The 12,285-nt window shown below is 46.7% G+C and overlaps 1 protein-coding gene across 4 annotated transcripts; it reads left to right on the forward strand.

Moving 5' to 3' along the window:
* Window positions 1-1,574: 1,574 nt before the first annotated feature.
* On the forward strand, window positions 1,575-12,244 carry PWWP3A (PWWP domain containing 3A, DNA repair factor). Of its 4 annotated transcripts, none has more exons than XM_064734296.1 (15): window positions 1,575-1,657; window positions 2,594-2,636; window positions 3,234-3,329; window positions 3,727-3,818; window positions 3,912-3,982; window positions 5,314-6,195; window positions 6,636-6,749; window positions 7,088-7,158; window positions 7,591-7,667; window positions 8,119-8,179; window positions 8,435-8,510; window positions 8,751-8,801; window positions 8,944-9,374; window positions 10,060-10,148; window positions 10,794-12,244. In XM_064734296.1, the coding sequence occupies exons 3-15, from the start codon at window positions 3,273-3,275 to the stop codon at window positions 10,867-10,869; spliced, it is 2,148 nt and encodes a 715-aa protein (XP_064590366.1). In that variant the 5' UTR covers window positions 1,575-1,657; window positions 2,594-2,636; window positions 3,234-3,272; the 3' UTR covers window positions 10,870-12,244. The 4 variants fall into 4 exon arrangements, with proteins under 4 accessions (XP_064590366.1, XP_064590367.1, XP_064590370.1 ...); XM_064734297.1 differs by having other exon boundaries at window positions 1,632-1,712; XM_064734300.1 differs by lacking the exon at window positions 1,575-1,657 and adding an exon at window positions 1,739-1,861.
* The last annotated feature ends 41 nt before the right edge of the window (window positions 12,245-12,285 follow it).

Below are 12,285 nucleotides of genomic sequence, written 5' to 3' on the forward strand. Positions count from 1 at the left end.
TATTTTCTATCCTTTGACATGAAATTGTGATTAATGACCAGGGTGGCACCCCCAGAGCCTGCAGAGCAGGGAGAGGCTGAGAAACAGCTGCAGGATTCCCAATAAAATGGGAATTATACTTGAGAAATCAATTACACAGAGTATCTCCAGCAGTGGGATGAAGAAGGGAACTGCAAACCAAACCAGAACTGGAGTTTATTTATTATTATTATTATTATTATTATTCCACAAGTATTTAAAGATGGGGAAAATGCACTCCTGGTGTGGATTGTTTCCTGTGGGAAGGTGAATTTTGGTCTGTTTGCTGTTTGCAGAGTGTGTTTGAGTGAGTGCTGCAGTGTGGTGGTGACCAAGTAGAGACAGTGAATAAAACATCCAACCTCTGAGTGTGGGCTCTGTGTTTGCTGTTTTCCTTAAAAATCTAAAGATTTGGGATGGAATGGGTTGGTGTTCTAAGCAGATAAGGAATTGAGTTTTTTAGGAAGTTGTAGTTCAACCGGTTTGTGAAAAGTGGATATGATATGGCTCTGCACAGGTTTTTATTATATGTATTTTGTTGTATTGATTAGTAGTGCTGTATTAACATTTTTATAGTGGGGGAAATGTAGATTTGTAGTTAAAAGGTAACTTTTGTAGTTAAAATAGGAACTGTGTATGTGGGATATTTTTTAAAGGAATGAGGTACTTGTACAGGACACCTCAATCTTTCAGAATAAAAGAATTTATTGCCCCATTATCAGAAAAAATTAACTTATTCCTGCCTTGCTCAGCCATGAAGACACCTCAGGATTCAGAGCAAGAAGTTGACACTGACCAGACAGAATTCTGTGTTTGAATGGAATTTATGGATCATGTATGAGTTGTATGAATATGCAACAGGCTGTTGCTTTTAAGGGTTAATCCTCTCTTAACTGTGTCCTTTTTATGGGCTTATTTTACCCAGAAAGAGCTACCCAGACATCCATAACTCTTTGTTCTTATTTTCTCATATTGTCCTAATCCAAATTGTCCAAATTATTATTACTCTAATTATATTGCTATTTTTATAACCATTTCATTACTATTAAACTTTTAAAATTTTCAAAACAACTGATTGGCTGCTATCTGCTGTGAGTACCTCATTCCTTTCTTAAAAAAAAATCCCACATACATAGTTTCTATTTTAGCATTATGTTATAACCTAAAACTATGTTTAACACACTACTTAAATAATAAATACAGCATAATTTAATACATAAATTAATACAGCATAAATCTAACATAACACATATAATACTCATTTGAATATTTGCTAAAAGCCAATATAAAATACGCATTTTTCACAAAAGTGTCCCTGCCCATGGCCGGGCTCGCAGCTCCCGCCCAAACCATCATATGACGTCACAGTTCCTGCATATGACGTCACTCGCTCCGTTGCCATGCCGCCCTCCCCAGACAAGGAGAGGCCTCCGCCCATCTGGCCAATAGAAGACGGGGTAGGCGTGGCTAAGGAAGGAGCGTGCGCTTTGATTGGCTGAGCCTCGTGTTTTGGCCTCGGCGAGGAGGGCGGGGCGCCAAGCGGCGCTCTCTGATTGGTCCAGGGGGGCGGTGCCGGGCGGCGCGCACGGCGCGTGCGCAAACCCTCCTGTGGAGGGCGGTGTTGTCGGGAGCGTGCACGGTAACTGTGCCCCCTCCCCCCCCAAGTCCCCCGGGCCTTAAAACGGGATCTGGGGGTGAGACACGGGTCTGGGGGCCATCACCGGTACCGGGGTTGTGCTTGGGACTCTCGCCCGTCCTCTGACCGGGCGAAGCGGGGATCCCTGTCCCTCTCTTCCCCGAGGCGTTTTGGGGGGGGGTCCCGTTGTTGCCCTCAGCAGGGAAGGTTGTGGGGTGACCCCTGTGAAGGGAGAGTATTGGGGGGTCCCGTGCTTCCGCTCACCGCGGTGTTTTGGGGGTGCCGTTCTGCCCCTCCCCGAGGCGTTTTTGGGGGGTCCTGTCCCTCACCGAGGCATTTTTGAGGGGGTCCCCGTCCCTCCCCTCCCCGAGGCATTTTGGGGTGGTCCCGTCCCTCCCCTCACAGAGCGCTTGGACCATTCCATCCCTCCCGGAGGGGGGTTTGGCGTCCCGTACGGAGGGTCCCGACCCGTCCCTCCCCTCACTGATTCGACTTTGGGGGCCCTGCTCTGTCCCTCACCGAGTGCGGGACTCTGGGGGTCTCTCCCCTCAGCGAGGGCGGGTTTAGGGAAGGGTCCCGTCCCTCCCTTCACGGTGCCGGGAGTGTTTGTGCGGTGCCGTCCCTCCCCTCACGGTGCGGGGGGGTTTGTGCGGTGCCGTCCCTCCCCTCACGGTGCCGGGAGTGTTTGTGCGGTGCCGTCCCTCCCCTCACGGTGCCGGGAGTGTTTGTGCGGTCCCGTCCCTCCCCTCACGGTACCGGGAGGGTTTGTGCGGTGCCGTCCCTCCCATCTCGTGGGTTTTTGGGGCCGGGCGGTTCCCGCTGTGCCCGCGCCGCCTCACGGGGGTCCCGCACCGGTCCCGCACCGGCCCCGCCGTTCCGAGCTCCGTTAACGGCCTCTCGTCCCTCTCTCCTTCCCTCCCTCCTTCTCTCCCTCCGCAGGGCCGCGATCCCGGAGCCGCGGCCATCCCAGCACCTGGAGCTTGTAAGTACAGGAAGATCTTTAGTACGTGTTTGTTTAAAGCCCTTGAGGAAGCTCTGAGGCTGCTCTGCGCGGGTTTCTGTTGCAAATCGTCTGTAAAAATTGGCATCAAATGACGTGTAAAATATCCAGAGCGTTATTTTTATGATGTAGTTCCCTGTTTTCAGGGTTTGGTCGCAGGAAGCTGTGGATTGGGCAGGCCCATGGCTGCATTGTGTAATTGCTGATAGTGTTTTCCTCACACAGTGAGAGCCACTTGTGCTTATAGAATTATGGAATTCTTGAATCCTGGGATCGTTTGGGTTGGAACCTAAAGCTCATCCAGTCCCATCCCTTCCACTGTCCCTGGTTGCTCCAAACCTTGTCCAACTTGGCCTTGGACACTTCCAGGGATGGGGCAGAGACAGCTTCTACAAAAAAATGGAATTTAAGACATAATATTGGAGAAGCTGCAGGGTGATATCAGTGCAGTGATCCCTTCACTGGTAAACAATAATAACTGTAGTAATATGTTTGATTAAATCCTGTATTTCCTTCAAAAAACAAAGACTACAATGGAAAAAGGTGGGTGACTCCTTTATTCCCTTTTTCTCCCCTCAGAACACCTTGGCATTGCCCTTTTCCACGTGAAGCTCAGCCATGACTGACCAAGAGTTCGTTCTCTGCAAGTGGAAGAGGCGTTTGTGGCCAGCCAAGGTGAGGAGGAACGAGGAAATGTTTGTGGAGGTTGCTTGGAGCAGAGCAGGAAGGAAGGGAGAGGTCTCAGCAAACGTGTCTGAACTTGTGTGAGCTGTGGAGATGCCAAGAGGAAAAATGGAGAGGGCCTGGAGCCATGGGGAATAACTTCTCATTGCCAGAGGGCAGGGTTGGATGGGGCACTGGGGAAGAAATTCCACCCTGGGATGGATTTCCAGAGCAGCCCGGGACAGTGAAGGATTTAAATGGGTTTTAAGGTCCCTTCCCACCCAATCCATGCTGGGATTTTATCATTCCACGATCCTAAAGCTGCTCCCAGGCACTGTCAAGCTGCTCTTGGATAAACGTTTTGCTGTTGGTCAGGATTTTCAATGGAGATTTCTCACTTTTGTTGCAGGTTTTGTGCAAACCTGGAGTTGCTGGGAGCAGCCCTGTTGCCACCACAAAAAGGATGGGATTTAAAGCTGAAATCCTTGGCTTGGAGAAGCAGTTGAGTATCGTTGTTTCTATCACACCTTTGCATTCTCAGAGGTTAAAAAAATAAGGGGAAGGAAGGAATCATTTCCTCTTTTTGTGTTCCAGGGTCAGTGTGAGCTCTGCAAACGTGGTTCCCCTGACAGAGGAGAGGATCAAGGCCATCGCCTCCACCCTGGGTGAGGAAAGAGGGACCCAAATGTGCTGCTTTGTGTCTTTTCTGGGTGAAAAATCCCTCTAAAAACTCAGCCCCAAATGTGCTGCTTTGTGTCTTTTCTGGGTGAAAAATCCCTCTAAAAACTCAGCCCCAAATGTGCTACTTTATGTCTTTTCTGGGTGTAAAATCCCCCAAAGAAACTCAGCCCCAAATGTGCTGCTTTATGTCTTTTCTGGGTGTAAAATACCTCTAAAAACTCAGCCCCAAATGTGCTGCTTTGTGTCTTTTCTGGGTGAAAAATCCCTCTAAAAACTCAGCCCCAAATGTGCTGCTTTGTGTCTTTTCTGGGTGAAAAATCCCTCTAAAAACTCAGCCCCAAATGTGCTGCTTTGTGTCTTTTCTGGGTGAAAAATCCCTCTAAAAACTCAGCCCCAAATGTGCTACTTTGTGTCTTTTCTGGGTGAAAAATACCTCTAAAAACTCAGCCCCAAATGTGCTACTTTGTGTCTTTTCTGGGTGAAAAATCCCTCTAAAAACTCAGCCCCAAATGTGCTGCTTTGTGTCTTTTCTGGGTGAAAAATCCCTCTAAAAACTCAGCCCCAAATGTGCTACTTTGTGCCTTTTCTGGGTGAAAAATCCCTCTAAAAACTCAGCCCCAAATGTGCTGCTTTGTGTCTTTTCTGGGTGAAAAATACCTCTAAAAACTCAGCCCCAAATGTGCTGCTTTGTGTCTTTTCTGGGTGAAAAATCCCCCAAAGAAACTCAGCCCCAAATGTGCTGCTTTGTGTCTTTTCTGGGTGAAAAATACCTCTAAAAACTCAGCCCCAAATGTGCTGCTTTGTGTCTTTTCTGGGTGAAAAATCCCTCTAAAAACTCAGCCCCAAATGTGCTGCTTTGTGTCTTTTCTGGGTGAAAAATCCCTCTAAAAACTCAGCCCCAAATGTGCTGCTTTGTGTCTTTTCTGGGTGAAAAATCCCTCTAAAAACTCAGCCCCAAATGTGCTACTTTGTGTCTTTTCTGGGTGAAAAATCCCCCAAAGAAACTCAGCCTGAGGGAATAAAACTTGTATATTTCACTTATTTTCTTTTCCTTTTTCCATAAAGTTGGAAAATAGGTTAAAAATTCATCATTTTCCTCTTCCCTGGGTTGATTTGTTGGAGGGATGGTGAAGAAATGTGAGTTTCCCTCAAAATGAGGCACTTCCAGCTTGGTGCTTGTGTGTCTCCATCCTTTGCCTTGGGAATTGTGGATGATTTTAGTAGTAAAAAATTCACCTTAAAACAAATACCGGGAGTAACATTTATGATGGAAGAATGATGATAATTTCATTTATTGAATATTTTTCCTCATCAGAGCAAAAGAAAACCATGAGTGAGGCCGTGGAGGAGCTGCAATATCGCTGTTCCCTTAAAATTGCCCTGGATATTCTCCATGAGACCGACTCCAGCACTCAGATGCCACTTGCAGAAGGACCAAATCCTGAATTTTCCCGGCAGAAATCTGCCCCACCCACCCCCTCCCAAAGCTTCTCGTTGCGCTCTCGCTCCAAAAAATCAGAACCTGAGGCTGCCAAGAGGGAAAGGAAAGCTCAAAATAACTCTGGGATGAAGGATGATCCCAAAGCACGCAGCCAGGGAGGTTCTGTGGCTCCAGGGAGGAGTGGGAAAGCTCCTGGAGGTGGCACAAACCCTGCCAGGTGTGGTGCCAGGGACTCGAGTGTGGCACCAGCCCCTGATGGTCACAACTGCGAAAAACCAGAACCAAAATCATCACCCAGACAGAGAAAAATGCAGCCCAAAATGGAGAATGGAGTCTCCTGTAAGGCAGAGGCTGGAAGAAATCAGCAAGGAAGGAAAAGAAGATGGAGGGATGATTCCACCCAGGTGGCTCCTGAGGAGGGGTCTCCCTCTGTCCCCTCTAAATCTGGCACTATGGAACCTTCCAGAAAGAAAGGAGCTCGGCCTGGGAGAGCATTCCTGGATTCCTGCAGTGAAACTGCCTCGGATGAGTTGGAGAAAAGCATCAGCAGTGAGAGTGAGAGCCTGGCAAAGCAGCTGGATGGGAGGAGAGAGGCAGAGGGTGGAAAACACCCGGATGGGGCAGAGAGGAAATGCAGGAACCACCCTGGATCCACACCTGGGCCTTCTGGTGCCTTCCCTCAGCCTCAGGAGCAGGAAAACCAGGATCCCTCACACCTGCCTGGGAATAAAGCCCCTGACGCCGAGGAAGATGAAGGTGGGCAAATCCCTTGGGGAAGGGAAGCCTTCATCCCATGTGGGACCTTGGAATGTTGCTTTGTTTTTGGGGGAGTGGCTCTTGAATTGCTGATTTAATTCCTTTTGGTTTCCATTCCTGGGGAGCAGCAATGGAAACCATTCAGAGCTGGGGAGGCCTTGGGTGGTGGTTGGGTTTTCCATGGAAAACTGGGGTGGTTTTTTAGCTCACACTTGTTTTCTCTTACTGCTCTCTGATAAATTGAGATGAAATGTTTCTGAATGAAATCCTGAGACCAGCCCCATTTTTTTTTCCCCCTTTTATCCACATGATCAGGGAATTAAGATTCCCTAATTAAAGTGTGCAGGTGTGTCAGGTCCCTTCTGGGTCACACTCAGGTGTCTCTCACCTGCTCTGAAGCTGATCCTGTCCTAATCCCTGGATCCTGGTGCTGTTGGCAGGGCTGGAAGCCTCTGGGATGTCTTCCAGGAGAGTTTCCTCAGAGAGCCTTCCTCCACTCTCACCTCTGGCCGATGAAGAGGAGGAAAATTTGCCCAGTGTTCTGTCCTATCGAGGTGAGACAGCAGCACACAGGGCTGAGGCTCTTCCTGCTGGGGGAGCTTCAGTTTGCCTGAAATCCCTGGGGATTCCAGGACGGGATCCAGCTGTGTCCACGCTTGGGATAAAATGCATTTCCTGAGCATTTTGCTGCAGAATGAAATGAAAAAATCCTTGAAACTGGATAAGGACTTGGCATTGAATTTGCTGGGTTTCATTTCAGGACTCTGTGCTGCATTTTGGGGGTCACTGTAAAAGCACTGGAGAGAAACTCCTGGAGGAGAAGAAGAGAGGGGTAGCACCTGTTTTGTTTTATTGTTTTTAAGGAAAATTTCCTCTTTTTTTTTCACCCCAGAACCCAAATTCTTCATGGAAGGGATGTTGGTGTGGTGCAAGCTGCGGCGCTATCCCTACTGGCCAGCCGTGGTAAGAGCAGCTCTGCCTCCTCATATCCTGCTGATAAGGAGCAGCTCCCATCTCTGGAGTGACTTTTGCCCTTATTGAAAGTGTTAAAACCTTCCAGTAGAAGCATTTCAAAATTGATAGAAGTCAATTTGTGCTCAAAGCACTCAAAATGTGGTCACTTCACAGCTGTTTGTGCAGGATTATCCCAGTTCCTTTGTCATGGAGCAGAACTTTGTTCCCAATTTGCAAAAGAAAGGGAAGGCCCTTTGTGCACTGAAAATGTTCCCTTTGAGGAACTGATTGCTGCTTCCTCTTGAGTTTTTCATATTTGTGTAATAAAGGAAAGTTACAGCAAAAGGAAAAATTGAAGTGTAGTTGTAGTGGGTGATATCCACAGAAAAATATCCCTGCTTTATCAAGATCAGGATTTTTGAGGCTTTATCCTCTCTCCAGGTGAAAGCAGTGAAGAGGAAGCACCGGAGGGCCTGTGTGCTCTTCATAGATGGCACCACAAACGAGAAGAAAAAAGGGTAAAATGTTTATTTCCATCTCCTCCTGAATTTCCAGTCTGATATTCCTGGTGCAGGGTGAGGACAGACCTCTCCAGGTTGATCTGGGAGAAAGGGGCTGGGCCAGGTGAGGGTTGGAGGTGCTTTGTCGTGCTGCAGGTTGAGGCAGCTCCCTGTCCTTAGGAAGAGCTGAGGAGTCAAAAACAAAACCAAAAAAAAAATCCCTGGAATGCAGAAAAACTTTCCAAAAACTTTCTGGAAACACAGGGCTGCCTTTAACATTTCTCTAAACCAGGTACTTCTCATTTGTTAGAAAATTCCAGACTTTTAACTTGCTCTGAAAGCAAAAACCATTAAAATTTGTGCTCCTTAATTCCTTGGAAATGGGATTTTCAGGGAGAAGCAGAACTGCAGTAAATAAAGAGGGAAGTGGGGCAGTTGAGCTGCACCTCTGACTTTGTTTCTTTAAAAGTTTCTCAGTGTCTCTGAAGAGCCTGAAGCACTTTGACTGTGAGGAGAAGCAGGAGCTCATTGTGAGTATCCCAGAGATGTGGAACTGCAGGATTTGGGCAAATACAGTGGGAAATTCAGGATATAAATGGCCAGGGGGGGAATGTGAGGCTTAACCCCCTCAAAGCCACTCTCATCCCTGTGACAGCTGTGCCAGGAGCTGTTTTTTAATCTGAGGAAAAAATTGTCATGGACCTTTTCTGTCCCCTGCTGAAACTCTTGGAGAGCTGCTGGATTTGGGCCAGAAAAAAAAAGCCAAAAAAACCCTTGTTTTGCAGGAACAAGCCAAGGAGAATTACTGCAGGGAAATCGAGTGGTGCCTCCAGCTGATCCAGGACTATCGGATCCGAGTGGGTGAGGAGGGGCAGTGGCCATGGAATCACCAAATCCAGGATGGTTTGGGTGGGAAGAACCTTCAACCCCATCCAGTCCCCTCCTGCCATGGCAGGGACACCTTCCACCATCCCAGGGTGCTCCAAGCCCTGTCCAACCTGGTTTTGGGATCTCATCCTGAGATCCACCAGGAAAAGAGAAGCCCAAGTTTTGATTCCTGGGTGAATGGATCTGATCTCTGCCCCTGTTTTGGGTTTTTAGGCTGTCGTTCTTTCACTGGGTCCTTCCTGGAGTATTTTGCTGCTGATATCAGTAAGTGAATCCATTCCTTTGGGGAAAAAAAAAACTCCTCTCAGCAATAAAATTCCTTCTTTTCTATCGACATGGCTATGAAAACCCTTTGTAATTTTGAAAAATTCATTTAAATATAAATTCTTGTGGTTTCCTCTTTCAGGCTACCCAGTGAGGAAAGAGGGCTACCAGAGTGTGGTGCAGATGGCATTCCCAAACACAGGGGAGGAAGGGTCTGGAGAGTCTTCCTCAGACACCTCCCCCCAGAAACCCCCCAGGAGACTCCTCCCTGACAGGACCAGAGCTGCCAGGGACAGGGAGAACAAGAAGCTGGTGGAGTTCATAGTGAAGAGCAAAGGGGCTGAAGAGCATCTGCTGGGCATCTTGAAAAGTGGGAAACAATCGCGCTGGCTGAAGAAATTCCTGAATTCCGGCCGCTACATTACCTGTGTGGAGACTTACCTGGAGGATGAGGAGCAGCTGGACCTGGTGGTTGGGTACCTGAAGGAGGTCTACAGGGAGATGGACACCAAGAACCTGCGCCAGATCCTGGGGGATGGCATCAGATTCATCTCAGATGTGCTTTTACCTGAGGTGAGGGAGCCTGAAACAGGGGGGGAAAAAATGAACTGCAGTGATAAATGAGATTAATTCCCATTTTTATTCCTTTGTTGTGGTGTGGTTCCTATGGAATGATGTGGGGAGAGTTCCCAAAGCTGAGCCAGGCAGGAATATCCACCCCTGCCTACAGCCTGACTCACTCAAATGCTGATTTTTAAGCACAGAAAGGAGAAGCTTCAGGTAGATTGTTTTGAAAAGCAGACTGATAATTTCCTGATATATTTTAATTACCTCTGAAATGCTTCAAAGCTTTGGTTTGGGTTTTTTTTATTTAATTTGGCAGTTTCTCAGGGTTTTCTTGTTCCTTTGTGTGTGTTGAGGTGGGGGGTGGTGTGTTGGCTGTTTTTACACTTGTTGTGGATACTTTGTGTTCTTCCCAGGAATTTTCCCAGGAGAACATTAATTCGTGTATAAACAAAATTACTGTGAAGAATATTTTAATCTGAGGATAAAAATACCCCACAGGGGATGATACAGAACAATTTTATATTTTTTATTTAAGAATTTCAGGCATTCAATGAGGAGTTTCATCCAAATTTTCTATGTTATTGAGGAACCCTTTTCTCAAAACGTGCTCAGCTGAGGCAGTTCCAAATCCCTGGCTATGGTTTAATTTTGCTTATTGATTATTATTATTAATTATTCAATGCTTTTCTAGGCCATCATCTGTGCCATTGCTGCTGTGGATGACATTGATTATGAGAAGGCAGAAGAGAAATACATTAAAGGACCACCTGTGAGCAAAAGGTAGATTTGTTTCCAGGATTTTCCAAGGGTTTTTACTCCTTTCTTGTTGGATACAGAAAAGGTTTCAGGATTTTCCAAGGGTTTTTACTCCTTTATTGTTGGACACAGAAAAGGTTTCAGGATTTTCCAAGGGTTTTTACTCCTTTATTGTTGGACACAGAAAAGGTTTCAGGATTTTCCAAGGGTTTTTACTCCTTTTTTTTGGATACAGAGAAGGTTTCAGGGTTTTCCAAGGGTTTTTACTCCTTTATTGTTGGATACAGAAAAGGTTTCAGGATTTTCCAAGGGTTTTTACTCCTTTCTTGTTGGACACAGAGAAGGTTTCAGGATTTTCCAAGGGTTTTTACTCCTTTTTTTTTTGAATACAGAAAAGGTTTCAGGATTTTCCAAGGGTTTTTACTCCTTTTTTTTGGATACAGAAAAGGTTTCAGGATTTTCCAAGGGTTTTTACTCCTTTATTGTTGGACACAGAGAAGGTTTCAGGTGAGGGCAGGAGAGCTCAGTGTCCCCCTCCTTTGAGGGACAAAATGTGGAAAATGTCCCAGCTGAGCTGCTCTAACCCTGCGAATTTAATTTGTCCAGGTGATGTAATCTGGACAATAATATCCTGTTTTAACTTAAAACCTTTTCTGTTTTTCTTTCCAGAGAGAAAGAATTGTTTGATGAACAAATCCTGGGAAGCAAAAAGCTCAAGACTGAGCCAGAACCTGCTGAGAGCTGAGGAGTGGCCAGGGCTGTCGTGGGGGCCACCAGGTGTAAATAACCATTGGTGATTTGTTGAAAACGTGACATTCTTTGTCAAGTTCTGTGTGTATATTCCCAAATCCTCTGCTCCCAGCTCTTGCTGCTGCTTCATGGCCTTGCTGTGTTCAGGATCCAGTGGATCCTCATCCATCAGTGCCCTCCTGGGGGGCTGCCAGAGACCCCCAGGGCTGTGCAGAGCTTGTGCTGCTCCAGCAACTTCCATGTGGGTTCTTTGAGCCAAACACCCGACTTGGGAAGGGACCTTGTCCTGCTCCTGATAAAACCAGGGGGTTCCTGGCAGGGAAATCAGATTGGTGCCCAGATTGCTGCCACCTGGATCACAAACATTTGGGTTCTTGTTTTGTCCTCACAAGTGAAGTTCCATGGGGAAAGAATCCAGGTTTGCTCAAACAAAAATATTCTCTTTTCCTCTAACTGAACCAGTTTATTGCCTCTTGTGAGGCTGTGAATTTTGGGAGGCATTTAATTGTCTTTTTCTCATCTAAATTCCCAATTTAATCCTGCCCAGGTCCCTGCTCATCGTTGTTGGAGCTGTGGCACATGGAAGCAGTGTCACCAAGAACTAATTAATGATGAATTATGATAAATGATACATAAAACCCCCTGATTAGGGTTTTTCTGTGATAATGAAATATGATCTCCTTGCTTGTCCAGTAAAACCCAAGATGATTTGAAATGAAGAAGTTGAAATTGGGATCCAGATGTCTATCCTGGCTGTAGTAATTATCTGAATATATTTTAATTACACTTTTAATTGCTCTGTGCTCTCTAATGAGTTTTTCCATGGAATCCTTATTCCCATTATCTCAAGTACCTCAATTATAGGGACAGGCCAGGAAGTGTGAGGGTTTTATTAAAGCCTGTGAGGAGGGATAATGAATTTTGTGGGTTAAGATAAAAAAATTAATGATGGAGTTAACTGAGGGCTGTGAGTGGCACTTTCCCTTTGGAGATGGAAAAGGGAGGGACTGCCTGCCCCTCATCCCAGTGCTCTGGGGTCATTTGGAATTGGGGGGTTCAACTTCCCCCTCCTTTCCATGAACCCCCTGTTCCCTTTTCCATCAAAACTCCTGTCAGGATCCTGCTCCAGACCTCAGCTCTGGAATCCTGGAATGGTTTGGGGTGGAATGGACCTTGAAGGGCAGCCATGGGCAGGGACACCTCCCACTGTCCCCTGGGTGCTCCAGCCTGGCCTTGGGCACTGCCAGGGATCATCCTGAGCTTGTGCCACCCCCTTGCAGTGCTGCCCCACTGAGGCTGGGCACCAGGCTCAGCCTCACCATGTATCAATCATGTGGATCAATAAAGTGGGATGAAGTGATTCATCAACATTTGCTGCTTTTGTTTGATTTTTTTTAATCTGTGCTGGGTG

This window comes from Zonotrichia leucophrys, chromosome 28 (genome assembly GCF_028769735.1).
Source record: "Zonotrichia leucophrys gambelii isolate GWCS_2022_RI chromosome 28, RI_Zleu_2.0, whole genome shotgun sequence".
NCBI classification, from domain to species: Eukaryota; Metazoa; Chordata; class Aves; order Passeriformes; family Passerellidae; genus Zonotrichia; species Zonotrichia leucophrys.

Coding starts and splice junctions, on each gene's coding strand:
- PWWP3A (XM_064734296.1), top strand. CDS start 3,273: ATGACTGACCAAGAGTTCGTTCTCTGCAAGTGGAAGAGGCGTTTGTGG. Junction 3,983..5,313: donor GGCCATCGCCTCCACCCTGG/GTGAGGAAAGAG, acceptor TTTCCTCATCAG/AGCAAAAGAAAACCATGAGT. Junction 8,802..8,943: donor GTATTTTGCTGCTGATATCA/GTAAGTGAATCC, acceptor TTCCTCTTTCAG/GCTACCCAGTGAGGAAAGAG.